The sequence below is a fragment of the Mus musculus genome, chromosome 1 (genome assembly GCF_000001635.26).
Source record: "Mus musculus strain C57BL/6J chromosome 1, GRCm38.p6 C57BL/6J".
Taxonomy (NCBI): Eukaryota; Metazoa; Chordata; class Mammalia; order Rodentia; family Muridae; genus Mus; species Mus musculus.
Genome location: NC_000067.6, coordinates 71,616,966 through 71,644,261, shown reverse-complemented (window position 1 = coordinate 71,644,261; position 27,296 = coordinate 71,616,966). Strand labels below are relative to the sequence as shown.

General features: G+C 43.6%; 1 protein-coding gene across 15 annotated transcripts in view; it reads left to right on the top strand.

Moving 5' to 3' along the window:
* Fn1 (fibronectin 1) overlaps positions 1 to 27,296 on the top strand; it is a 67,808-nt gene that overhangs the window by 9,019 nt on the left and 31,493 nt on the right. For all 15 annotated transcript variants that reach the window (NM_001276413.1, NM_001276411.1, NM_001276410.1 and 12 more), the window contains exons 7-23: positions 1,111 to 1,302; positions 2,131 to 2,310; positions 2,934 to 3,110; positions 3,818 to 3,970; positions 5,677 to 5,805; positions 6,867 to 7,010; positions 12,100 to 12,221; positions 14,419 to 14,596; positions 14,770 to 14,946; positions 15,726 to 15,854; positions 16,116 to 16,205; positions 16,905 to 17,099; positions 18,016 to 18,288; positions 19,918 to 20,184; positions 23,443 to 23,537; positions 24,710 to 24,878; positions 25,597 to 25,683. In NM_001276413.1, coding sequence (NP_001263342.1) covers positions 1,111 to 1,302; positions 2,131 to 2,310; positions 2,934 to 3,110; positions 3,818 to 3,970; positions 5,677 to 5,805; positions 6,867 to 7,010; positions 12,100 to 12,221; positions 14,419 to 14,596; positions 14,770 to 14,946; positions 15,726 to 15,854; positions 16,116 to 16,205; positions 16,905 to 17,099; positions 18,016 to 18,288; positions 19,918 to 20,184; positions 23,443 to 23,537; positions 24,710 to 24,878; positions 25,597 to 25,683 — 2,757 coding nt within the window. The remainder of the gene's footprint in view (positions 1 to 1,110; positions 1,303 to 2,130; positions 2,311 to 2,933; positions 3,111 to 3,817; positions 3,971 to 5,676; positions 5,806 to 6,866; positions 7,011 to 12,099; positions 12,222 to 14,418; positions 14,597 to 14,769; positions 14,947 to 15,725; positions 15,855 to 16,115; positions 16,206 to 16,904; positions 17,100 to 18,015; positions 18,289 to 19,917; positions 20,185 to 23,442; positions 23,538 to 24,709; positions 24,879 to 25,596; positions 25,684 to 27,296) is intronic.

Genomic DNA, 27,296 nt, shown 5'->3' with positions numbered 1-27,296 from the left:
TATCTGGACCTAATTAATCCTTGTGAAAGCAAACAAGGTTACATTTGATGATCTCTACATTATCCAATTATCATCGATAAAAACAGCTATTGGCCATAAGGCAGAGGAAGAACAGTTACGAATGTCAGTCGACTGAACTACATGAAGGATTAACTGAGCTAACTGGGATTAAACAATACGTGTTAACTATTTTTATGGCATCACTAATATACCGAGGTGTTTCACTATTAAAGGGTTTGAGAAACACTGTTAAACGAAACAACCTCTTCTAGGAGGGCCTTGCCGTCCTTCTGTATGGTGGGCCTTGACACCATTGGCGTCCTCTGTCTGAGTTCTCTTTGGGTATTTGTGCTCGTCAGCGCTGGGGGAAGAGGCTAGATTCATTCTAGAAGCTCTTCCGCTGCCATACGGACTCTGACCTTCAAAAGCCAGATTTCTAAAAGAGAAGCTAGCACAATCTGTTGTGTTAACTATCCGAGGAAACTTGTGAGGATTGGTTGCTTCTAGGAAAACAAACAGACATCCTAAGGAATTCTGCTGAGCACCGACACCCAGGAAGAGGGATAACTTAGGAAATCCGTAGCTCTCCAGGGTGTCCTCCTGAGAGCCAAGTTTTAGAGAAGGCAGGATATCCCCTGTGGGTCTTCAGGGGTCTCTCAGGAAGAGGAAAGGCCACACACAGAGCATATGAGAGCTATGAGGGAAGACAGGCAAGGCAGACCATTTCAGATGAGTGGGGAGCCATAGGGAGAAGGCAGGAGCATGGTACCCAGGAATGATGAGCAGCTCAGTGGGTTGAAGCTTAGAACAGGGCAGGGAAGGCTAGCAGCCAGGCGGGAGGGGAGAGTGGTAGAGGGGTGTGGAGCTCACAGATGGATCGCTTCCTAGCGTGACTGAAGGTTTGTGAAAGATAACCTGTTGTGTTGTGCGGCAGGATAATGTTGTCGCTTAGATGTGCTGTTCAGGTGTGGCTCCGATGAGGATTATATGAGGAGTCTTGTGAACCACTTCTTGGGCTGAGTGCGGAAGTTCCGGGTCAAGCCAAGAAGACTCTGGACTCATTGACTTCTCCCTTCCAGTTTTATAACTTTTTCATTCTCCTGCCCTTAGGATCTGGCTCCTTCACTGATGTCCGAACAGCTATTTACCAACCGCAGACTCACCCCCAGCCCGCTCCCTACGGCCACTGTGTCACCGACAGTGGTGTGGTCTACTCTGTGGGAATGCAGTGGCTGAAGTCGCAAGGAAACAAGCAAATGCTGTGCACGTGCCTGGGCAATGGCGTCAGCTGCCAGGAGACAGGTAGGCACCATCTGCCCACGGATGCCAGAGGACCTACATTCAGTGTCTGCAGTATCTTAGCTGTTCGTAAAAAAAAATGTAAAACCATAAATCCAGAAAAGTTTATAATCCTGTGATAAAAATCATAGTAGCTGACATTTTCTTCTCTGGTCTTTTTTTTTTTTTTTGGTTTTTTGAGACAGGGTTTCTCTGTGTATCCCTGGCTGTGGCCTTGAACTCAGAAATCCCCCTGCCTCTGCTTCCTGAATGCTGGGATTAAAGGCGTGTGCCACCACGCCCGGCTCTTCTCTAGTATTATAACTTGTATATTTTCTTCCTATCATGAGGATCAAACTGCTTTGTAGTATCTGTATTTGCCGAAAGGGATGCTGCAAGAACACCATTTTTTTCCTGTTTGTTTTTGTTTTTTCTCAACTAGCCAATAATCTGTACTCTGAGTTCAATTTGGAATTATAGATGTCTTTTAGCAGCACATGGCCTCTTCTGGGTCAAACATGCTCTCTTTTATAATTGTTTTTCTAGAGCAGCCATATATACTGTTTCTTCTGAGAATGTAAGCAAGCATGTATCGCTCTGTGCCGTCTTCAAATCATAATAATTTGTATTAATAAAGCTTTACAAGTGGGGAAACTGAGTCACGGTAGCAGAAGTGTCTCCCAAAGACATTAAAAGGAGAACTCTGGCTCACCCTTAACCAGCTGACTAGACTTTTCATCTTGGCCCTTTAGTAGCACAGTTTCCATTTAAATTAGAAATTTGTCACCACTGGGGTCAGAGGTGAGGGTGGGAAACAACTGTACTGACTGAGACTCTTGGTTATGCTTGTAGCCGTGACCCAGACTTATGGTGGCAATTCAAACGGGGAGCCCTGTGTCCTCCCGTTCACCTACAACGGTAGGACCTTCTATTCCTGCACCACCGAAGGGCGGCAAGACGGACATCTGTGGTGTAGCACAACTTCCAATTACGAACAAGACCAGAAGTATTCCTTCTGCACAGACCATGCGGGTGAGTGTCCTGGGAGGAACCAGAGAGGGCGGTCGTCTGTCTGTCCTTGCCGTGCACACCCTTCTGTGTGCCAGCAGTCAGTCAGTCATTCCGAGGCTGCACGGGAACTATAGCTTTGATCTATTTGAACCCACAGCTAATCCCTTAGCAGAGGCAGGCAGTTTCCATGTCCCTTAGCGCCACTGGGGAAATGTCACTGAGGGAAAAGCCCTATGGTTTGATTATTTCGACACATGGGGATTATGATGTGATTAAAGACACTCAAGTATTGAAATCAGTGGATGATCCCACAGAGCCGATGAACACACAGGATAAATGTCAAGGGTGCCGGTACTTATCTTCTGTGTAGAGTCGAATTTTACACAAAGCTATCATTTAATCTTTTTTTTCCCCCCTTGGCTGGGAAAATGAGAAAACATGAGATTTAAATCTATTTTGAAAGTGAAGATGAAAATCCACTAAGAAGCTTAGGGCTGTATTATCAGATATCTTTTTATTTGTGGATAGGCCCTCTGGGACTTAACAGCCGGAACCTGGCTCTGTCTAAGCCTGCGGTAGTCTCTCCTTGTCGTACACAACACAGCTCAGCTGTAATCTTCGGGTTTGTGTGTTGTCTTGGGCAGTTTTGGTTCAGACTCGAGGCGGAAATTCCAATGGTGCTCTGTGCCACTTCCCCTTCCTGTACAACAACCGGAATTACACCGACTGTACTTCTGAGGGTCGCAGGGACAACATGAAATGGTGCGGCACCACCCAGAACTACGATGCCGATCAGAAGTTTGGATTCTGCCCAATGGCTGGTAAGAGGAAGCCCTGTGAGTTATGGGTGTGGACCCGCTAGCAGCCTGTTGATGGTCTGGGAGAGTACGATGTGCATCTATGTATTATATCTTACATTTGCAAATTGAGAAAACTGTCAATGGCAATGTATTCTGGCAAATACAGAGCTGTCCTCATTTTACCTGGATACAGAAAGAGGAATCAGGGATTGCTTATTGTTTTTAAGTTTCGAGAGTCCGGTAGAAGACATCTTTTCCAGTTGTAGAACCAATAGCCTGAGGGTCATGGAGAGTCATGTGCTCAGACGCAAGGAAACTACACTTTTTGTTTTTCTCATTTCAACAGAAGATGACATTGGGTTTAAGAGGGACAGTCACTTTTACCTGGGATTTTATGCTCACAGTTTCCCTTTGAACTTGAGTGAACCAGGTGAAGTCACAAGGCTATAGTTAAATCCAGTCCTCTAGACAACGAGAATCAATGAGTATATGAGATTTTCCTAGTCTAATCTTCTTCAGCCCTTTTGGTATTTCTCTCCAATCTCCTCTGGACCGGTTCTTTCCTGGAGAGTTCAAAACTCCACCTTCATCCAGCTACATGCATGCAAGTCTTCTTCCCAAAGGAGAGAGAATTGTCAGGATTATCAAACAAGACTGCTATCTTCACATAACTATCCATTTGTATTCCATGGCTGTTTACCAAGTGTTTCTCCTCCATTTCCAACCAGCCCACGAGGAGATCTGCACAACCAATGAAGGGGTCATGTATCGCATTGGGGATCAGTGGGATAAGCAGCATGACCTGGGCCACATGATGAGGTGCACGTGTGTGGGGAACGGTCGTGGAGAATGGGCCTGCATCCCCTACTCCCAGCTCCGAGGTATGCTGGTGTGTTGACCAGAGAGTTTGTGTGAAAGCCTGTAGTTGCAAAAGCAGAGAGGGAAGCATGCAGTGTGTAGCTATCCACTCACCCGCTGTGCTGAAGAGGTCTCTTGATTCCAGGAGCCCGCTGAGAAAAGCTGGCGAGTGAGTTGAATAGTTCTAGGGCTCTGGAAATATTCTCAGGATGTAAGCATTTAGGTTGAGCCAAAAGGATGGCTTTCCCAAAGAGAGATCAATATTTGAAATCCTTTTAGCTCAAGGTTCTGCCCGTGTTTATGTCTAGAGAAGATGGTATCATTTCTCCAAGCCGGGGGTGGGGGGGGTGGGGGGGGTGGGAGGGGCGGGAATGGATGGATATTTTCTATTTGTCAAATTTAAGGTGATGAATACATCACATCCTCAGACTAATTTCTTTTTTTCAAATCAGCTTTTTTTCCCCTTTGGACTCAGATGTGTGATAGGAGGAGCTGTTAATGTATTAAAGCAATTTCAGCTTCTTTGATTGGAAAAGTAACATTTAGGTGGAACTCAGTGGGTAAACAGTTCCCATAGCCAGTCCATAAACAGTGCGCCCTACATTGATTCCTTTAATGGTGTCCAATGGCTAGAGATATCTGGGAGTCCTCTTTGTTACTTAGAACATTCCAGAGCAGGAGGAAAACTAATAAGACATGCAAAACAGCCCTTAGTTTGACAGATGAGAAAATGGGGTCCCAAAGATAGAATGTAACTTATTCGGGATTTCTCATTGAGTGAGGAACAGCATTGATTTACATTCTAAAACTTTCTGAACATCACAGATGTCATTGTATTTCCCAGATCCAATTACCTTCTGTCTTAGGCTTCTATTGCTGTGGAACACCATGAGCAAAACCAAACCAAACCCAACCAAACCAAACCATCTTGGGGAGGAAAAGGTTAATTTTAGCTTACACCTTTCAGGCCACAGTCCATCACTGGGGAGAGTCAGGGCAGGAAGTCAAGGCAGGCATCTGGAGGTAGGAACTGAAGCAGCAGAGGCCCCACAGACCGAGGAGCCCAGCTTACAGGCTTGCTCTCCCCTGACTTGTTCAACCTCCTTTGTTATATAGCTCAGGACTACCTGCCCAGGGGTAACACTACCTGCCTGCCATGGACTGGGTCCTCCTCCAGTTAACCACTCATCAAATCAGTTCCTCCCAGACTGGCCTGCAGGCCAGTGTTGTGCAGACAGTTTTCTCAATCGAGATTCTCTCATCTCAGATCTGTGTAGATTATGTCAAGTTGGTAAAACCCAACCAGCGCACACTGCTCTCCATCCCAGAAAGGAGACTACCACATGGTGGTGTATGCTATGTAAATTTCTCTCTTCGTCTTAGGGTAACAACCAAAAATTTAACTAAAATCATCAACTAAATGAGGATGTTAGAGGAACTAAGGCATGCCTTTGTTGAGAAATTAGTTTCTCCACAGGAAACTATATTTTACCATGGCTTTTAGTTTAATGGACTGTAATCCCTGACAATTACAAGTCTATTAGTCAGAATAAGAGGGGAGTAAAAATTAATATTATTAAGCTTTGAAAAAAAGATTATTCTGTGCCAGTAGAAAATGTATTTTAGCAGGTGTTAAATCCAGCAGTAGAACTGACTGCCTTGAAAAAATGCAGTTTCTTTTGATTTCATTAGTCAAAGCTTATCACTCACCCAACTGTTCCCTGGACAGACCAGTGCATCGTTGATGACATTACTTACAATGTGAACGACACGTTCCACAAGCGTCACGAGGAGGGACATATGCTGAACTGTACCTGCTTTGGTCAGGGCCGGGGCAGATGGAAGTGTGACCCCATTGGTAAGTGGCCGCCTCTGCTTGGTTGGTTTTCACCGAGGACGTTGGCTGGTTGGTTGGTTGGTTGGTTGGCCACTTGCAGATAAGGAAAGCTATTTGGTATCGCCAGACTTCCTTCTCTCCAAACCTGCCTCATCCATCAGTCTGCAGAGAGCCTTGCAAATGTGTTGGTAACAAGGGTGGCTTTACTGCAGTGAGTGAGTGGGGTTAGCTTTGTTGGTTCTGAGTCATGACAAAGGAAGTTTCGTTACTGACTGCAGAAAAGAAACATGGGTATAGGACTCAGCCAGTAGATGCCTGCCTCCGGCCAAAACACTTCAGCTTTTGCCTCTCTGTACAATAAGTAGATAAATAGATAGGGCTGGGCCATCACTGAGCGATCAACATTAAAAGGAGCCTATTCCCCAAATCCAAAGTTTAAGATAATCAGTTCTTACTCCTTTACTGAAGGAGGCAGACTGCTTACTGAGACAGCAAATTGATCCCAGCAGTTTGTTCGGCCTGCGATTGTAAAGCCGAGAGGTCCCGGGAGGCTTGCTTAGAAAGCTGTTCATGCTTTAAATTTAGCTCATTAATGTAAAGCTACCTACTGAATTCCGAAGAAGTACACAAAATGAAATCATTGCAAAGTTCTTTTCTTATTTTACAGATGGCAAGTTTTAAAACTTTTAATTGGTATCTAGTTTCCTAAAATTAATTTTCAGATTTTGGCTATATGCTGAAATTTTAATCTTTACATTTTTTTTAAATTTAGCAATGTTTCCCCTGTAGGACACCAAATATCCTTCCCAAAAGGTACATTTTAATTTTAACGACTAATTTTCCCATAAGGTAAATGACTTGAATAAAATATTACTTTAGGACTGGGGAAATGGTTTCACACAACATATGCACGTATCTCACACACAAGCACATATCACACACACAAACACATACACTTATAACTTACTTTAACTATATTTGTAAGAACTGGAATTTTTATATTCATACTTTAAGAATACACTTCATCACACTACAGTGATGTGTTTGAGGCTGTTTTAATCTTTTCTTTGTGTTTGTTTTAGACCAGTGCCAAGATTCAGAGACCCGGACATTTTACCAGATTGGTGACTCCTGGGAGAAGTTTGTGCATGGTGTCCGATACCAGTGTTACTGCTACGGCCGTGGCATCGGGGAGTGGCACTGTCAACCTCTGCAGACCTACCCAGGTAAGTAGCTCTGAGACAGAAGCAGACCCATGGATGCCAGTCTATGCTACTATTTGGAATCCCAGTGGGGGCCTTGCTCTGTCCCATCCCTTTTCATATTACTGTCTAATAGTTAATTGCATTTTTGTCTTAAATTGTTTTATTTCACCCTTCATCAGGGAAAAATCACCAAAGACTATGAAAAAGTGCATGCTACAATTTTGCATTTTACACAGTTGAGGACTCCATTAGGTGAAAACATTTCAGTTCATTTTATCTCAGTCCTGTGTGTGTGTGTGTGTGTATCTGTGCTTGTGCAAACACATGTGTGGATGTGTGTATGTATGTGCACATGCATGCGTGTGCATGTGTGTACATGTGTGAGTGAGTGTGTGTGCCTGTGTTTGTGAGTGTACATGTGTGTGCACATGCGCATACATGGGCATGCATGCTTGCATTCGTGCATGTGTATGTGTGTGTGTTCAAGTAGAGCCATAAAGTAACTCAGACTGGAAGTGAAAGAGTTTTACATTCTGTTTCTTAAAGAGAAGTCACATCGACAGAAGGCAAGAAGTACAGTATGAGGCATAAATTTGTTTCCTGCCATCTTAAGCCCTTCTTTGTGTCAGATTTCATTTGTTTAGTGAGATGTAATGTGGAACAAAATCTGGAGCCAAGAAACTTGGTCAACTCCACCCACACCGTTCGAATACCTTAAAATATTTATTGTGGTTTTGTTGTTGATATTTATTGCTAGGTTCTCATTGTTTTGTTTGGTTGTTGTTTGTTCTCCCATAGAGACATCATGCCTAGCCATAGGCATTAATTCATTTTGGGGAAAACATTTAAAATTCACACGTTGATTATGAGTGCCATTTCAGCAGACTCCTAGATTTCCGTTAATGATTTATTTATTTATCTGTATGTGTGTGGAGAGGGCACTGGGTCACAGCACATACGTGAAGGTCAGAGTGGACTTTGAAGTTCTTTCTTCACACACGATTCTTTATGTGGGGATCAGACTCAGGTCTACAGGCTTGTGGGAGGCGAGCACCTTACCCTGAGCCATCTTGCTGGCCCAAATTTAAGACATGAAATACCACCTGTATTCAGAAACAAAAAGATTTGGGGTGGGGGGAGATAATCCACAAGAATACAAAATATTATAATAATAAATTAACTCCATAAGTATTAAGATTAAATACTAAGATTAAACTAATCTTCCTAAGAGTGTCCCAAAGTGAACGATGAGAGCCCAAGGCAGTGTGAGTCCTCGCTCTGACTGTGCTGTGAGAGAGATACTAGTTAACTTCTCCTGTGGACAAAGGGAGACTTGCTAACCACCTTTAAAATTGCTTCCAGTCCTTCACTAACAGTCAGAGACCCAGAGCACCCGTCCACCACTCATGCAATCATGTTTTGTTTGTTTTTCAATGACAGGGTTTCACTGTGTAACTCTGGCTACTTTGTGGACCAGGCTGGCCTCAGACTCATAGAGATCCACCTGCCTCTTCCTCCCAAGTGCTGGGATTAGAGTTGCATGCCTCCCATATCCAGAATACGCTCATTGTTTTTATGTGCTGGGGACATCCTCCTCCGCTCAGCCCTTAGACATTGTCAGGGTAGGATAGGTGATTGCTTCCGCAACTATGTAGCTCAGAGCAGCCTGCATTTTTGCTGGACTTTGGTTTAAGAGTGAGTTACTTGCCGGGCGTGGTGGCGCATGCCTTTAATTCCAGCACTTAGGAGGCAGAGGCAGGCGGATTTCTGAGTTCAAGGCCAGCCTAGTCTACAAAGTGAGTTCCAGGACAGCCAGGGCTATAACAAAGGAACCCTGTCTCGAAAAACAAAACAAAACAAAACAAAACAAAACAAAACCAAGAGTGAGTTACTTAACATTTTTAAAAATTGAATCCAGTTGCTTTGTTTTGCTTTTTGAGTCTCATCTAGCCCTGGGTGGCCTCAAACTTACTATGTAGCCAATGATGACCTTGAACTTCTGACCATGCCTCCTGTCTCTTGTTTCCAAAAGGCTGGGGTCACAGGTGTGCACATTACACCTGGTCAACTTAATATAGTTTAAAAATCTGATTACAAATGAGCCATAAATTCAGAAAACACATATTTAGGAGGATTGGATTTTCCAATGATACAAGCCAAGAATAGAAGTTTATTTTTGTGTTCACAGTCAGTTTTTGCAGGGCAATTTTTGAAATTTATTTTCTTTTAAGACCTTTTCTTTTAAAAATAAGTCTATTCACATATATCTTGCTGCAAGCATTGAGGGTAGATCTGCTGATGGACAGGAAGAGTCACCTAGCGGGAGTTTTACCTGTTGACTTTGTTCCCTGTTTCTAAAAAGGGCAATGTCAAAAACCCATTGAACACAGAAGAGATTTCAGGGCAAGCGGATGAGTGTTTGACCCTAGATAGCAGGCTCAGTGTTTATCTCAATGGAGGCTTTGCTCAAGGGCTCATGCCTAGCCTTTGAGGCTCCGATGGCTGAAAGACCGTGTCTGAGCCTTGCCCTGTTTGTTCTTCCTACTAGGTTGGTAGAGATGTTCAAACTAACAAAAGGTAGCAGGAATTTGGTTTGTCAATAAGCAACCAGGAAAGCACAGCTCTCAGCAAATTAGGTAGAGAAAGAACCTTTCGGGTCAAAAAAAATCATGAATGTTTAACTTCTCCAGGGTCACTATTATCGGAAATCACTCTTTCTGACCTTACTGTCAACTGATTTTGAAAGTGTATAATGTGGCACCCTACAAGTGAAGATCTCACAGTGGGCATTGCTATTAGAAGTGTAAAAGGTCCAGGGAGGTGGATGGTCGGGATCACACAACTAGCCAGCATCAAAGGGGATATAAAAACACTTCAATTTAAGTAGTGTAAATGATAGCTAGCCTTTTTTTTAACTTTCCCATCTTTAAATCATGTGTTGTAGTGTAGAGTATAGTGGAGAGCTGGAATTTAATTGACCTAGAAAACAGATGAGGGGTTTTCCTTCTTCCTTCCTTCCTTCCTTCCTTCCTTCCTTCCTTCCTTCCTTCCTTCCTTCCTTCCTTCCTTCCCATTCCTGCACAGAAATGCTTTAAATCCCCTTTGCCATTCAGGGCAGTCACTTGAAGGTGGACCCTGTCATCATCTTAGGGGCCTGGAGAGCTGAGAGCTCAGAGGTTGTAGTCCCTACGCAGTTTAATTCCCATCCCTCCCATTAGACAGCACAATTGCTGAACCTTCAGCTCAGGGGACCCATGCCTCTGTCTCCTGCCGGCACCCGTACTCTCTCATATGTAGGCATTTTAAAAATTAAAATTAAAAATAATGGGATTTCAGATCTGCGCTGAAAGGCTGAGAAAGGAAATGAAGTTCTGAGTCACTTGGGTTAACCATTGCGAGCATCTTTCCCTCCCTCCCTTTCCCGCGTCTTCTGTCACCCTTGTGAACACAGGGTTTGATGACTGGACAGACAGTAAATGTCATTTATATTCTCTTAATAATAGATTTATCAAGGAGATTTAGTTATCACAAGTTTTCCAGCCTCAAATTCAGTAAATAAGATGCATGAGACATGTCTATCTACCTGAGAGATTATACTAGGATTTTTCTAAAACAGCAATATTTAACAGCCTTATGCAGATTGTCACTAATAACATAAGGTCTGTTTTTACTGATTCATATGAAACCTCTTTAAATAGTGTTTGAAAGAAATGTTTTTAATGTATTTGTATTTGTGAGGCTCTTCATCTATGGAAGGAGCTATTCCAGAGGGCTGTGCAATGGACTTGAGTTGATTAATGGGACAACCAACCTGTGTGGCGCGTGGGTCCTATGCCCCTTAGGATGCAAAGATGAGAATTTTGACATTTCAGCTTGTAGCATTAAGTGAAATCAAGACTCAATGAATATGTGTTAGTCTTCAACAAGCTGAGTTATTCCCAATGAAGAAGTTGAGTTCAAAATCTTTTGAGGTCACATAAATATGTAAGTTACATATTTATTCTGCTAAAGAAGATTTTGCTTTTAAAGAATTTAGAAGCTTAAGACCATAATTAAATCTGAAAGTCAATATATTTTTTCCAAGAGCACTCAGAAATCGCAGGTAGTGTAGAGAACTCCTTTATCAGCATGCAGAATTTTCTTCTGTCTCACAGAGCATCAGTGAGAACTTTGTGTCTTAGGTTTTTGTAAGGACTTTGTACAAATGGATTTTGACTGACAAAGAATTAGAGAGAAGATAAATTTCCATTCTGTAAACAGAGTTTTTGATAAAATTTCATTATTATCCTAAATGGAATCTACTATATTAAAAAATTGATTCCCTTCTCTTATTTTGCCTTTTTTTTCCCCCCAAGGAAAAAACCTGAATCTATCTTAAATTTTGTTAATAACAGTCATATCAAGATCTGAAAATACTGAATTTTAAATATATGCTTTCAAATGTCATTTCAATTGATGATTGCTTAAAAAGATTTTTTTTTTGAACAATTCGCTCACAGTGGCTTTAAGAGTGTACTTAAGTAAATGTAAAACGAACAAACAAACAAAAACACTAAAGGAGAGAAGGCTTAGACTGATGGGGAAATAAACCTTGGGCTTTAATTATTACCTCTGTCTGTTTGTCCGGATTCAGCCCCATTTAGAAATGTTTGTTTTGTGTCACGCCGTAAGGCCTTGGGATCATTGCTTCTGAGCAGAGTCCTCTGTCCCGAAAGCCTCCATGATTCGGAATTTGTCTTACAAGAGCCTTCATGTAATTAGCACATGAGGTCTGTATTCTGAGCTACATTCTTCGTGTTAAGGAAATTTCACAGTTGTCCCACGTCTTACTTTGAAAGCCAGAGAAGAAGGCAAGCTATGAGACACTGGAGTGGTTTCTCTCGTATTTATTAGAAAAAGAATTCTAATTGCTTTTCTTATGGGAAAGGCAATGATTACCAGGTCAAATCAGACTGTGCTTTTTCTTCAGCTAATGTCACAATGTAGAAGGTTTAACTAGACTCTTTGCCCACATTTCCCGAGAAGCGAAAAGTCTTTAAGGATGGACATCCATGTTTTGTAAAACTTTAAGACCACACAAGCTAAAGAGATGGCATGTTTTCATTTTCAGGCACAACTGGACCTGTCCAAGTAATTATCACGGAGACCCCCAGCCAGCCCAATTCCCACCCCATCCAGTGGAATGCCCCGGAGCCTTCACACATCACCAAGTACATTCTCAGATGGAGACCTGTGAGTAATAGCTCCGCAGCCTTGGACTCTGACCCCTGACCTGATGGGACTAGGATGTGTTGCCCTCTGGGTTTGTTACTGCTTTTGAGTCGACAGATCTGATGCCATGTCGAACAGTGCTGACATTTATTTTCTTAGTGTCTAGCCAATATGTAGTTAGTCGAATCAACATGTAGATTCAGGGTTTTTTGATTGTTTTTGGTTTTTTTGTTTTGATATGTAGAAGAAATTAAATTAGGCCTTTGGCTTAGGAAAATCTTAGAAGCCATAATGCTAACAACTATTCTCATCCAATGTGGAAAGAAAATTTGAAATTTTGGTATCCATTTGCAATGTCATTAAAATTAAAATCACATTTTCAAGTTATTTCCAGAGTTTAAAACCAGCTAAATGAACATCGTTCTTTTGACTCAACTCAGTTGTCCTGTAGTCCTCTTGAGTTGTGTAGACAGAAGGGAATGAGGTATTGAGAGAAGGAGGAGCGGGGAAGGGTTTATATTTGGTTTCTAAAAGGACCCCCAAACCCTAGCGTTTTCTAACCATCCAGATGCCAAAACCATAGCAAGGAGTCTCTCATATTAGTCTATTAACCCTTGATGTCTCGTCCCTTCTCAGACTTGCCCTCTTCCATCTCCAAAGTTTATGACAGAATTTAAAACCACTACTTCAGAAAGGAGAAATGCACTTTTAAAAATCAAATCTACTCAATTGAACTATTATTAATCCTAGACTACAACAACCTGTCTGACTTAGGACGTCAACTCACTCGGTCGAATTTAAACTCTTGGGGAATTCCATTCTGCTGAGCTCACTCTTTTCCTTCAGCCGTCCCATGTTGTCACTACAAATGAGGCATTTATAAATAGGTTTCGAAATACACATTGAGTTGAGGCGTCTTCACATTTGATTAAACTCTCAGCAAACATTTTAGCTTCGGTTTTGTTGTGTTTCGTTTTGAGATGATGACCCCATTAGGCCAAGACTGACTTCATATTCTTACGTAGCTCACGTTGATCTCCCTGCTGAGTGCTTGATTATAGGTTCAGCTCCCCCTTGGTATGTGATGCTAGGGACTGAACTCAGGACTTTGGCCACCTTTAGGCAAGTGCTCTGCCAACCGAGCCGCATCCATGGCTCTGAAAATTTAAAAAGAATTTCTGTTGTTTCGTTTTTTTAAATGTAGGCCATCTGAGAGTTTATATTCTCATATTTTCTTCTGATGGCCAATTGCTAATTTTTAAGCTAACAAAATGGCTAACTTCAATTTCTTTCAGCATATTTGAGCTAAAACTAAAGATTAAAGAGAACTTGCTTGGATCACTTTTATTTATCTCCAAAATAAAAAACCGGGCATTAGAACATTTGAAGTATGTACAAACTTGATTAGATAACATTAAAAAAAAAAATCACTGGGCATTAACCATGTATTTGATATTTAAACCGCTTTAGAATATTTACACTTAAAAGGATTTCTTGTTTGAAGTCTGGGTGTTTCTTTTCCACACAATCTATTGCAATGAGTTCTGTGGTCCATGACATATTAATGAAGCTGGACAGGATATAAAAATGTAAACTGGAGGGGGAAGATTAAACAAACCGAACCCTATTCTTCTGCAGTCTTTCCCAGAGTTGGCTAACGACTCTTGATGGGTCGTTCATTTCCAAGGATGAGTCACGCCACCAGACACGTTGAACCTTGTTTGTGATGGCCCCAGGATCTGAGTCCAGGCAATGTTATTATACTTTTCAGTGTCTCGCGAGGCAAGAAGCTTGAAATGTATCCCACCAAGTTGAAAGATAGAGCGTGAGGCCTTTTCTCACTTCAGAAGAGAGACGTGCCTCTGTTTACCACAAAAGTCTAGAGGCTGAATTGATGGCGCTGGTCTTAAATGATTCGAGGCCTCAAGTGTGTAACTTTGAAAACCTCATTTCTCCACCTGTAAAGTGCAGTGAGGCACTTCACTTCCGGCAGGAAGGTGAAGATCAGGGGGAGAAACAAACAAGCAAAACAGCCCTGAGTGCTTGGTCAACCACTTGGACGAATAATTAATTAACATCGACAAACTGTAGAGGCCCTGTTCCCAGTCAGGTTTTCCACCATCTTTCTTCCAAAACAGAGCCTCGAGAATCCTATCTATCCTCCATTCTTCTTTGAAGATGACTAACCACCACGTTTTTTTTCCTTTTACATATTCAGAAAACCTCTACGGGTCGCTGGAAGGAAGCTACCATTCCTGGCCACCTTAACTCCTATACCATCAAAGGCCTGACCCCAGGTGTGATCTATGAGGGACAGCTCATCAGCATCCAGCAGTATGGCCACAGAGAAGTGACACGCTTCGACTTCACCACCAGCGCCAGCACCCCTGTGACCAGTACGTAGCCAGCATCTGTTGGGGCTGTGCCTGCACTGCTCAGACGTGGGTTCCCCAGAGAAGGTTCTGTCCTTAGCTGCTTCTTTGCTCGGATGGTGAACATCCTCTGAACACAGAGAGCGTGGGTATTCCAGATAATCAAAGGCTCTTGTCCCCTGCTCCCATTCCTCTAGGCAACACGGTGACCGGAGAGACTGCGCCCTACTCTCCTGTTGTGGCCACTTCTGAATCTGTAACTGAAATCACAGCCAGCAGCTTTGTGGTCTCATGGGTCTCAGCCTCCGACACCGTGTCAGGCTTCCGGGTGGAGTATGAGCTGAGCGAGGAGGGAGATGAACCACAGTACCTTGGTAAGTAGAATGTCTGGCTTCCTCGGCTCGTGTTTCTAGATACTTACTTGGCTCGCAGGAGTTTTGATTCCGGAACGCCTCCACAGTTCAAACGGAAGACGGTCCCTTTCATCAGAGCCAGGAGAGAGGTGACTCCTCTCTGGCCAGGCTGGGATTCCCTGGGCACCTTTGTGGCCTCTGGTGCTGTGTATTTCTCATAGCCATGGAAGGGGGACCAGGATGAGGCCTATGGCTGACAATGTTATCCTTTAGGGGTGCGGAGTTACCTTCTTGTTTACTTTTAAAATAGCCCAGTGATGAGGGGGTCTTTAAAAATATTTGCTGGTGCCAGTGAGGCGGCTCAGTGAGTAAAGGCCCTCACCCCTAAGCCTTATAACCCAAGTTCACCCTCCAGTCTGACCTCCATCACGTGTGTACGCCCCCCCCCCACCAATGTAATAATGAGAAGATACTGAACATACATGTGAATAGGACCCAGATCATAAAAATGAATCTCCTTCCAACCCCTGCCCTGTCATCCTTCCTTCCACCATGGCTACTACTCTGATATCTAATGACAGCTCTGTTTTAAAAAACAAAAAAACAGAGAGATGTTATTAAAAATTATACATCTTCGGGGGTGGGGGAAAGTGGAAAATGAAAGAACTTACTTACATTGGAAATTGCAGGCTATTCACTAGAACATTTCTCGTGGGCTTTCACCCTCTGAGTATAGCGCTCTTAGAAGCCGTGGAAGATTGGTTTGCTCAGGCCACTAACCTTTGCCCTGTATTTTAAAGATCTCCCAAGCACGGCCACTTCCGTGAACATTCCTGACCTGCTCCCGGGCAGAAAGTACATTGTCAATGTCTATCAGATATCTGAGGAGGGAAAACAGAGCTTGATCCTGTCTACCTCACAGACTACAGGTATGTGGGCACCCAGCCATGATAAAAGCAACTTTAGGTATGGGGTATGGTGGTATGGTGGGTGATACGATACATACATACATCATAATCACACATACTTACACTCATACATACAGCTTTGGGATGCTGAGGGTAGAGATCCAGGCTAGCCTGCAGTAAGAACCACTGTTTTAAAAAACAAATTTTTGAAGACTCTTTTTGTTTTTCTGTAACGCGTGGGCTTGTAGCAACACTGACTGATTTCCTTTCTTCTTCTTTCAGCACCTGACGCTCCTCCAGACCCTACCGTGGACCAGGTTGATGATACTTCCATTGTTGTTCGGTGGAGTAGACCCCAGGCACCTATCACAGGTCATCCTTGGCTTCTGTGTTTCTTTTGATGTATAGATGTGGAAGGGGAAAATTCTGATCACACTGGTACCACCTTAAATCTTCCATTTTAAGTGGTTGGAGGTGTGTGTGCATGTGTGTGCATGTGTGAGTGCGTGCGTGGGTGTGTCCACTTCAAATCTTCCAGGGATTCTTCGTTTTTGATTCGTTTTCCTTCAAGTCTGTTCACACGCCCCCATTCCTAATACCTGCATCTGCAACCTATAAGGCCAGCCCCGCTGTTCACTGCAGTGGGCAGTTCCCGGGCTGTACAGGTGGGTGATTCCTGCAGAGCTGCTGCTCACTGCTGAAGAGGGAGCTGAGTCGCCGCTCTAGCTTCACCAGTGAAGTTCCCAAAGGTGCAAACACTGCTCAGGCTGATTCCATTCCTCTGCTCCGAGAAGGGAAAGCCGCTAGTACTATGAATGTCTCACGTCATGGCATCACTTACTGACATTCATTAAGGATCTCTGGGTTCAAGGATGCTATTTGATTATTAAAAGCTTCCTATCAACTTATTCTTATTTCTGTGCCCGTCAGGCATTATCAGAGGAAGTGGTAACATTGAAAGACCCGGAAAGAATCTTGCTGATTCTTAGCCATGAGAAAGGAGAGTTATAATTTGTCTAGCCTCCGCTTCTGAAGACCATGTGTCTAAACGCTGTTCTCCTAAACCTGCAGGGTATAGAATTGTCTATTCACCTTCAGTAGAAGGCAGTAGCACAGAGCTCAACCTCCCTGAAACGGCCAACTCCGTCACCCTCAGCGACCTGCAGCCCGGTGTTCAGTACAACATCACTATCTATGCTGTGGAGGAGAACCAGGAGAGCACACCCGTTTTCATCCAACAAGAGACCACTGGCACCCCAAGATCTGGTAACTTAAAAACAGCCCATTCCCTGATGTCTGATCTCTTAGGACTAGACCAGAGAGCCGCTCTAACCTTCCAGGGGAAGATAAAGCCCACGTGGATTAGACTCATTCTTTAGCCTTCAGGGAGGACTGAGGTGCAGGTCACGTGGGTGACAGATCCCTGAGAGGGAGCTGTTTTTGTCTTTGCCAGCTCTTTCTATGTCCCCCATCACCCAAATCAATGGCTCTCACCCTTCCTAATGCTGTGGTGACCCCCAACTATAAAATTAGTGTCATGCTGCTCTATAGCCACACTGTCGTGAATCATAATGTAAGTATCTGTGTAGAATTCTGATGGTCTTAGGTGACCCCTGTGAAAGGGTCATCTGCCACCAAAGGGGTCTCAACTCACAGGTTGAGAACTACCGAGTTAAATGCTAAAATGTCAGCACTTGGAAGGAATTTATTTATCCAAGGCAACTATTGGGTTTTCTGGTTAAAAACTCACAGCATCTCCTCTTTCTTTTCCTGGGAGGCTTAAGAATTACTGTTCTCTTAACTACCATTTTCTTAAGAAAATCTGTTCTCTTAACTACCATAAAATGAGTCAGTTAAACAAACACACCAGCTGTCTTGTAAAGTGAAAACATTTATTTTTGTATATTATTTTAACTTGGTTTTATGTTATAACATGCCTATCTATAGATACTAAATAGAGATTCCAATATCAGTTTGACTAACCATGAGTATACACACACACACACACACACACACACACACACACACACACACACATTTATTTTTTGATTAAGAGGCAAAGCCCAGTATTGGCCTAGAATGAGTGGGTCTAAGAGATGGCGGAATTGTTCAGGGAGCTAACTTCTAGCATCAACCTTCAGTGGGAATTGTGACTGACTGACTCATCGCTCTTGTCTGCTAGATAACGTCCCCCCTCCGACGGACCTACAGTTTGTGGAACTGACTGATGTGAAAGTCACCATCATGTGGACCCCTCCTGATAGTGTGGTGTCTGGATACCGTGTGGAGGTCCTGCCTGTCAGCCTGCCCGGGGAACATGGGCAGAGGCTGCCTGTCAACAGAAATACCTTTGCTGAAATCACTGGGCTGTCCCCTGGGGTCACGTACCTCTTCAAAGTCTTTGCTGTGCACCAGGGCAGGGAAAGCAATCCTCTGACGGCACAACAGACCACCAGTACGTTCCAGGCCTGCCTGCCTGTCTTGTGGCCCCCTCCTTCCAGCTCTGAACCCTCAGCTCTACCTGGGATAACTCCATAGCATGCTGCTCACTCCCAGGTTCACAGCTCAGCAGTTAGGGAACATCGAGTTGAAAGGAATGTTGAAGGTGGAATGAAACTAGCGTTCTGAGAATGCTGACTCCAACATACATGCTTCCAACACGCATGTCATGTCCAACATGCTCACTGCTGGAGTTAGAGTTTTCTTTGCTAATGGAGATGCAATTTCAGTGCTTTTGTCTCTCTGTTTCCCCTCCCTTCTTCCCTCCTCCTTCCCTCTTTTTTCTTCCTTCCCTCCCTCCCTTTCTCCCTCCCTTCCCTTCCCTTAACCTTCCTTTCTTTAAGCTGTGAATCAAAAAATGCTCTACCACTATACAACATCCCCAGCCCTTAAGTGCATTTTTAAAAAATATATGGCCGGGCGTGGTGGTGCACGCCTTTAATCCCAGCACTCGGGAGGCAGAGGCAGGCGGATTTCTGAGTTGGAGGCCAGCCTGGTCTACAAAGTGAGTTCCAGGACAGCCAGGGCTACACAGAGAAACCCTGTCTCGAAAAACCAAAGGGAAAAAAAAATATATGTAGTTAGATATAGTAGAATTCATTTGAGGCTAGCAGTTGCCAGGCAGCAGGGTGTGTAAATGTATGTCTGGGATGTGTGAGGCCCTGGGTTCTCTCTCTAGCACCACACAACGAGTTGATACCTTAAGTAATTCATCCTAAACATTTAGTGGCCCTGGGCAGCGAGGTATCATCTATTTAGCTCTTTATCAGCAGAACCTGGCTGGCTCTTAAGTCTTTAGCTGACATGTGCAAAGGGAAATGCTACTTCTGTTGGATGTGGGAAGAGACCTAAGGTCTTCCCTGAGGAAGTGACAGTGGTTTGGATTCCAAAGCTCATGTATGTTCTCAATTACACTCGACCACCTCTGGAAGGTTCTTTCTATCAAAGATGTTCTAACTTCCTATGGGAGGCCCAGTTATCATCCTTAGAAAGAAGAAAAATGGTGATCTATGTGATTCTTTCTGATACTCCATGGGACTGGGGTTCTGCCCATCTGTTTTAGTTATTGTAATTAGATCCATGTGAGGCAGCTTTTATTTCTCCAGCAGAGGTTAGGTCAGCCAATGAACATACACGTTAGCATATTGCCTGCAGGACCCATGGAGCTTTTCTTGCCCTAACTCTGTTGGACTTAGCCCCCTCCCTTAACCTTTCTGGCCCAAAACAAATTGTGGGGTTTGCAAAATGTTTGTTTTGCTTTAGAAAAAAAAAAGTAATACTGTTATTATAATGTGACTATAATTTCCAAGGGTGGTGGGTAAATCTTTACTGGGAAAAGTAGCCTTTCCAAAGGATGATAGACAAGTGAAAAGGGTCAACGAATTTTCATAACTGATAAAGTTTCGGCAAAATTCTACACTATCCTGAGTCTCCCAGAGCCCCACGGTATCCAGGGCTGTGGCTCTGACTTTAGTTCCAACCTTGAGTAAGGGAGCTTGGGATGCTTAATCAAGCGGGAGGATTTCCGCATGGCTGTTACTGATCTAAACGTTTCTTGACACATTTCATCTTATTTTTTCCCCAGAACTCGACGCTCCCACTAACCTCCAGTTTGTCAATGAAACTGACAGAACAGTTCTGGTAACGTGGACTCCACCTCGAGCCCGTATAGCAGGCTACCGACTGACCGCGGGCCTGACCCGAGGAGGCCAGCCCAAGCAGTACAATGTGGGACCCTTGGCCTCCAAGTATCCCCTGAGAAATCTGCAGCCTGGGTCTGAGTACACCGTGACCTTGGTGGCTGTGAAAGGGAACCAGCAGAGTCCCAAAGCCACCGGAGTCTTTACTACCCGTAAGCTAAAATTCAAATGCCTTGCTTTCGTGAAGCTAGAGTTCTCAATTAACTCTTGGCTTTTTCTGTCCTTTTGCTTTTCAAAAGTGAACCTAAAAAGCCCTGGTGCACCATTTAAAGCCGCCCCATTGAAGGTGTGCCCCATGGACAGGCTGGTGTTCTCTGAGTATTTCTTGCTGGTCTGCTGTAACATACACAGCTTTGCCAGCGTGGGCAGCACAGTTCGTGGCCTTTGCCCGGGCTGATAAGTGCTTGATGAAGATAACAGTGTGTTAATTTGCAGGTATTTCCAGGTTCTTTCTATCTTTCTGGGCTAACACTATGAGTCAGGAGGACTTGGGAGGTAGCTCAGTGGATAAAACAAGTGCGGCTAACACATGAGGGCCAGAGTTCGGATCCCTGGCATGGACATAAAAGGCCAGGTGCTTTGGTGGATAATTGTAATCCTAGCACTGAGAGACAGAGACAAGAGGATCTGGAGGCTCACAGCCAGTGTTGCTGATCAGTAGCTCCAGGTTCTCCAAAAATCCACCGCCGAGGCTGGTGTGGCGGCGTACGCTTTTATTCATTCATCCCAGCAAGTGGGAGGCAAAAGCAGGCGGATCTCTGAGTTTGAGACCAGCCTGGTCTACATAGCGAGTTCCAGAACAGTCAGGACTATATAGAAAGACCCTATCTCAAACAAACAAACAAACAAACAAAAATACACAAACAAGAAACAAAAAAGAAAGAAAGAAGGAAAAGGAAATATGGTGGAGACTGGTTAAGGAAGTCACACGAATCCATGGGCGCATAGACTGAATACAAAGTAGAAAAGGCTGAGTAAATACTAGTAGACAGAATCTAACCCATATGCATAGCTCCATCACATCACTCTCTAGACATCAACTGAGAGTCATATATGTTTAAAAAAAATCCACCCATGGACTGAACAGACATCAGCAAATGGAAAGAGAGGTTAAGTATGTGACTTCCTTGAGAGCCTGGACCGCCCGCCGAAGGCTACCGTCCTTCACAGCAGAGCCTGGTTTCCTCTTCCTTAACTTTCTCTTCCACATCTTCCACACAGAGGAAAAAGACAAGGGTTTTGGGTATGACTAGCCTTTGACTCAATATTTTAGAGGAAATGGCCTTAACTCTCTTATTTATCCACATTCCCATAAACTCCTGTCTTCACAAGCTGCTTTCCTCCTACGTACACTCCATTTACATGACAGAGAGCTCTGAGACTTATTTCTTGCTGAGTACTTGTTATTTTTTTGACTTGCGGGTTTGAATTATAGGAGGACCTAACAATAAGCATGCTTTGGGCATTTATGGCCGTCTACCTCTGGTTCCCAGCTTTCCAGGAGCTTTCAGCAAGTCTTGTTTGCATTAAAAAGTAATCTAAGCCCTGCATGGTAGCACATACCTGCCTTTAGTGCTATCACTTGGTAGGTAGACTCAGGTGGATCTCTCTGAGTTCAAGGCCACTCTGGTCATTAGTGAGGTCTAGAACAGCTAGGGCTAAGCAAAGAGGCCCTGTCTCAAAAACAAACAAATAAATAAATAAGCAACAATTTAGAAAAACTGTCAACTGTTCCCCACAGGAATCTATTGTTTACCACAAACTTCTTTGCATGCACATTTGGTAATGTGAGGTTGAACACCGAAGGCCTGTTTTTTCCTACGAAACTGTTCACCAGCAAATGAAGTCTGCTTTCTAGTTTGCAGACTTCTTTTTAAATGTTTGGTATTTGACATTGCCCAGTTTTGAGAAAGTCTAAGATCCACTCTTACAGAACTAGTATCCTTGTTTTTCTTGCAAAACCCATTTCTTGGAGCTGTCCCTTAAATTAATGAGCATGGAGTTTCTGTGCACACAGCCTCTTACTTGGCCTCGTACCCGAGGCTTCTGGGTGTAACAGTAAAACTGTATTTGCTGACCATTAATTAACATACCGAATTGCGTGGAGTATCCTTTCCAACACGGTAGGGTAGGTGACTGAAAGACAAATGAGCAGCTCACCGTGGCTCAGATTTAAATAAACCAGTGGAACCAAGGAGTTAAGCAAATCCATTTGGACCTCAGATAGTCTTGGTATAAACATGAGCAGGGCCTAGGAACTTTGGTTTCTGATGCTTTACCAAAATTAAGTTTTGGAAACAACCAGTTTTCTGACTTTTATATCTCATGCTAAATTCTTAAGAGCAACTGTGAGAAAAGTGGGGGGAATAAGTTATTTATAGAGGAGGAATCCAGCCTCCTTCTGTTTGGGGGCGTATGTCATTTCTCAACAGCCAGGTTGTTCCTTACCTAACAAGCCCTGCCAGAGCCCATAATTCATACTTACAGGCACATCCTTTGTTTGACAACACTTTGTGGGTTTGTGGCTTGGTGATTTTCCTGTAATGGTCTTGTCTAGGCAAGAGAATATTGTCTCAAACATGGGGCAAGATTTAGCTGCTTGGCTGACGCAATAGAAAATGCCTAGGTGTGAAAATGGACAGTTCTGAATTGCAGGAGCAGTATTTGGTCCTAATTGCTGAACATTCTCTCCAGGCTGTTAAAAAGTTAGAATTTTCAGCCGGGCATTGGTGGCGCACGCCTTTAATCCCAGCACTCGGGAGGCAGAGGCAGGCGGATTTCTGAGTTCGAGGCCAGCCTGGTCTATAGAGTGAGTTCCAGGACAGCCAGGGGCTACACAGAGAAACTCTGTCTCGAAAAAACAAAAACAAAACAAAACAAAAAAAGTTAGAATTTTCAGTAGAAGAAATGATGGTGGTGTCAGGATACTAGAATACCAAGCATACTAGTTATAATTTCTATGTCTAGTGGTCAGGTATTAAGTGTCTGTAGCATTTTTGTTTGAATGATCAACCACATGTTGGAGGAATGGATCTTTGATGTTGATGATAAGATCCCCAAATCATGAAAAGATACAGATCATAAGGCCCAAGAAATTAAAAGGAGCTTCCATTGAGGTGAGCGAGCCCCTCTTTCTACTACCTGTGAGTGACAGGTCTCTGCCAGAAATTCAAGCCCCAGCCCAAACAAAGCTGGACCTGCAGAATCACCACCCTCGGCCCCCTTCCCGGGTCTCACCAGGTCCTGGGTGCCTTGAAGCAGTTCAACTTCTTAGCCGATGAATGCACCTTAGCTACATTCTCTGTGTACTTACTGGTTAGACCAAAGCTCTGTTTACAATGCTCGTTAATCTGCAGTCCTGGCCTACACCTATGCGCCTAACGTTGAACCTCATGTTGGTTAATTTGCAGTGCAGCCTCTGCGCTCCATTCCACCTTACAACACCGAGGTGACAGAGACCACAATTGTGATCACCTGGACCCCCGCTCCAAGGATTGGCTTCAAGGTGAGTTTCAGATGCACCTCTCATGATCCAGCCCAGGGGTGTCTTTCCATTCCCACTACACTTTACAGACCTGGGTTTTTAAAGTTCTATGCTCATACTCCAGGACCTTCTGAGAGCAAAGCCTGCATTGAGGCTTCTCTGTGTTGCAAGGGAAGAAAACCATGAGCCATGGAACTGTAGTGTTGTTCTGTTTTCTGTCCTTCTCCCCAGGGAACTCCATTTTAAAATAAAAGTATAGCCAAACCTCATTTGATGTGTTGCTCTAAATGGGTGTCGAGAAGCTTATGAAAACCAATTTGGGAAGACCAATTAAACTGAGAGTCACTTAAAAATCACATTTTTATCCAATCAGTTTCATCTCAACTTGTTCAAAGCCCTGTGGGTGAATTTCTTAATAGAAGTTAAAATTGAGGTCTTCGCTTTAGATATCCAGAGTCATGTTCTTTAAAGCAGTGATACCAGGGACGTGATGGATACAAATGAATATGTTTTTTAAAAAGAATCCCATCCTTAGGCATCCAGAGGATAAAAAAAAAAGAGACACTTATTATGTCTGGAATCAAAGCCTGATTGTTTAAAAGAGAGAAAAAAGAAATAGACCGAGGGTCACTCTGCTTTTTAGTATGCAAATAGCCATCTTGATGAGTGGGCTGCTCAGGTACAGAGGGGACCTTTATGAAGACCGCCACGGCACCTTTTTAGTTTCCCTTAATAATGTCGTTCAGAGTTTTAGAAGCCACAGAGAATCTGAAGGGTTTCTCTGGAGCTGAGTACTGTTTGATAATGTCACCTAAGCTTTTGTAGTTAGGAACACACGGACGTCTTCGTGGGAATGTGTTTTTCATTTCCGTGTGTCAAAGTGGCTGCAGATAACTTATTAAAGAGAGAGCCTAGAGCATTTCTTCCCTGTGTACTGCTGGTATGCACCAGAAGGGTTTGTGTCAAACAGTTATACTGACATTTCTCTAGAACCTTTCTATTATAAAGGACCCTAGTACCAAAGGAAGATACCTCCAGCTAATTGCAAGATCACTAAAGTGAGCCCTCAATGTGTTATCCACCCAGTAAATGCAGTGTGGAGTTGTAACGGACTTCCCCCTGTGTAAATCTACAACCTCTCGGGATCTCTGGAATATTCATCCTTCATGCTGATTTTGCTGTCTTCCTTCCAGCTGGGTGTACGACCGAGCCAGGGAGGTGAGGCACCCCGAGAAGTGACTTCAGACTCTGGGAGCATTGTTGTGTCTGGCTTGACTCCAGGCGTGGAATACACTTACACCATCCAAGTCCTGCGAGATGGCCAGGAGAGAGATGCACCGATTGTCAACAGAGTAGTGACACGTGAGGAGAGCCTTCCTTCTTCTTTTAACTTGTAAACTATTTTAAAAGATTGCCAAAGCCAGGTGTGGTAGGGTGTGCCTTTAATCCTAGTGCTTGGGAAAGTTAAGAATGATGATGGGAGTTCAAGACCAGCCAAAAACTGGAGGCGGAGCTGGGTTTTATAATACACACCTCTAGTCCCAGTACTTAGGAAGCAGAGAGAGGCAGATATTGGAGAATTTATGGCTAGCCTGGTCTACATAGTAAGTTCTAGGCCAACCAACAGTGAGAGCCTGTCCCCCCAAAAAAGAAACATATTCCTCTAATTATTTGAATGTTAGCGTCCCAGCTTTCTTTTGAGACAGAACAAGGGAAGAACCTCTCTCTTATTTATATCAGCAGAGTCTTCAGAACTGGATGTAGTTTAGCTGGTGTCATGCAGGCCACAGAATTAGAAGTGTTCCTTCCATGTCAAAAGTCTTCCAAACTGGCAAGATGAAACAATTTCAGTAGTGAATTACAATAGCGTTAATCCTAGAGACCACCTATCGGGGTTACTGTCGCCTGTATTTTTATAGAATACTTTATTTTCCCAGTCCTAGAGGGAAGGGATAAAGAAAGGCAAAAAAGGAGGGAGGTGCGAGGAAAGAAGGGTGGAGAGAGGGCGTAGAGGAAACATTTCACAGGCCACGTGTTCTGTGTTCAGTTTAACTTTTAAGTTTTCTTTTCTGTTGTGTAGCGCTGTCTCCACCGACCAACTTGCATCTGGAGGCAAACCCTGACACTGGAGTGCTTACTGTCTCCTGGGAGAGGAGCACTACCCCAGGTAACAAAGGGGAGCACCACCCTAGGGAAGCGTGGGGCGGATCTGAGAGCCGCGTACACATAAGGCTTTCCCAAGACAGATTTGGATTCCATTCAGAGAAAGAGAGAAAGCAAGTGCTCTGCTCTCCATGAGTGACAGAGGAGAATGAGAGAGTTCATGAACTACGTGTAAACACGGCTGCATCTTTTCTTAACTCGCAGGAAAGAGAACAATCAAATGCTAGGCTGTGGGGGCGGGGGAGACTAACGTTTATACTACAGGGAATTTTGAGAGGATTAGATGGAAAGAAGATTTTGTTCAGCTCGTTAAAAATGCCCAAACTGGGGCTGGAGGGATGGCTCAGCAGTTCAGAGCCCCAGCTGCCTTTTTCAGAGAACCCTGGTTCAATTCCCAGCACCCACATGGCAGCTCACAACTGTCTGTAACTCCAGTTTCCAGGGGATCTGAAACCCTCACACATGTAGGCACAACACGCATGCACATAATAAATAAACAAACAAGCAAATAACAAATAAATAACAAGTAAATAAATGACAAATAAATAAATAAATTTAAAGCCCAATTTTAAAGGCTGAAATCATAGTCTATAGTCCATAAATCTTAAGTTGACTGTTTACTGAAGTTTGACAGATCGCTTGGTATCTGGGTGGGGCTGGCTTCAGGGTTCCCATTGATTCCAAACTCTGTAGCTGCTCAGCCAATTGCATAAAATGGTGTTGTGCTTGCGTATAACCTATACATTGCTTGCATACTTCAACTATCTGTAGGTTACTTGTAGCCTAATAGATTGCAAATGCTGTGGAAGTCATTGTCCCACTGGATTGTTTTGGGGACAGTAACAAGAAAGAGTGCATGCATAGCATAGATCCAAATTATCTTCAACCAGTATTTTCTTTTAATCCATGTTGGTTCAGTATGCACATCTGTAACCTATGAATATGTAATGAATTGAACCATAAGATGTATGAGAGACAGGGATGGGCAGAGGCTCACATGGGGAAGAACATTTGATGTGCATGCAGAAGGACATAGTTCATCCCCAGCCACTAGGCAAAAAGCTGGGCGTGGCTACACGAGCAGCTATGATTCCCCTGGGAGACCCGCTGCCACACCTTGCTACTTGAGAACATGGTCAATGGGAGCCAACTAGTTGGAGCAATATTTTTAGTTCATTATTTGATTGTTGCTAATTTTACTCATTGATCATTTTTTTTTTTGAGACAGGGTTTCTCTGTATAGCCCTGGCTGTCCTGGAACTCACTCTATAGACCAGGCTGGCCTCAAACTCAGAAATCCACCTTCCTCTGCCTCCCAAGTGCTGGGATTAAAGGCGTGAGCCACCATCGCCCGGTGATAATGGTTTTCTAAAAGTAACGTCACCCCAACACTAAGGCTGAGGCAGGAGGATTAGCCTGGTATATACAGCAAGTCTTAATGCTAGCCTGGAGTCATAGTGTGGGCTATGTCTTGACAAAACTATATAAACTATATCTGCATCTATCTCTATATATTATATACATACACATATATAATATCATCTTAAAGTACCTTTGTATGATGGATGCATGCCTACATGCATTTTCATGTGTCTAAGTTCAGGTGGTACAGTGTGT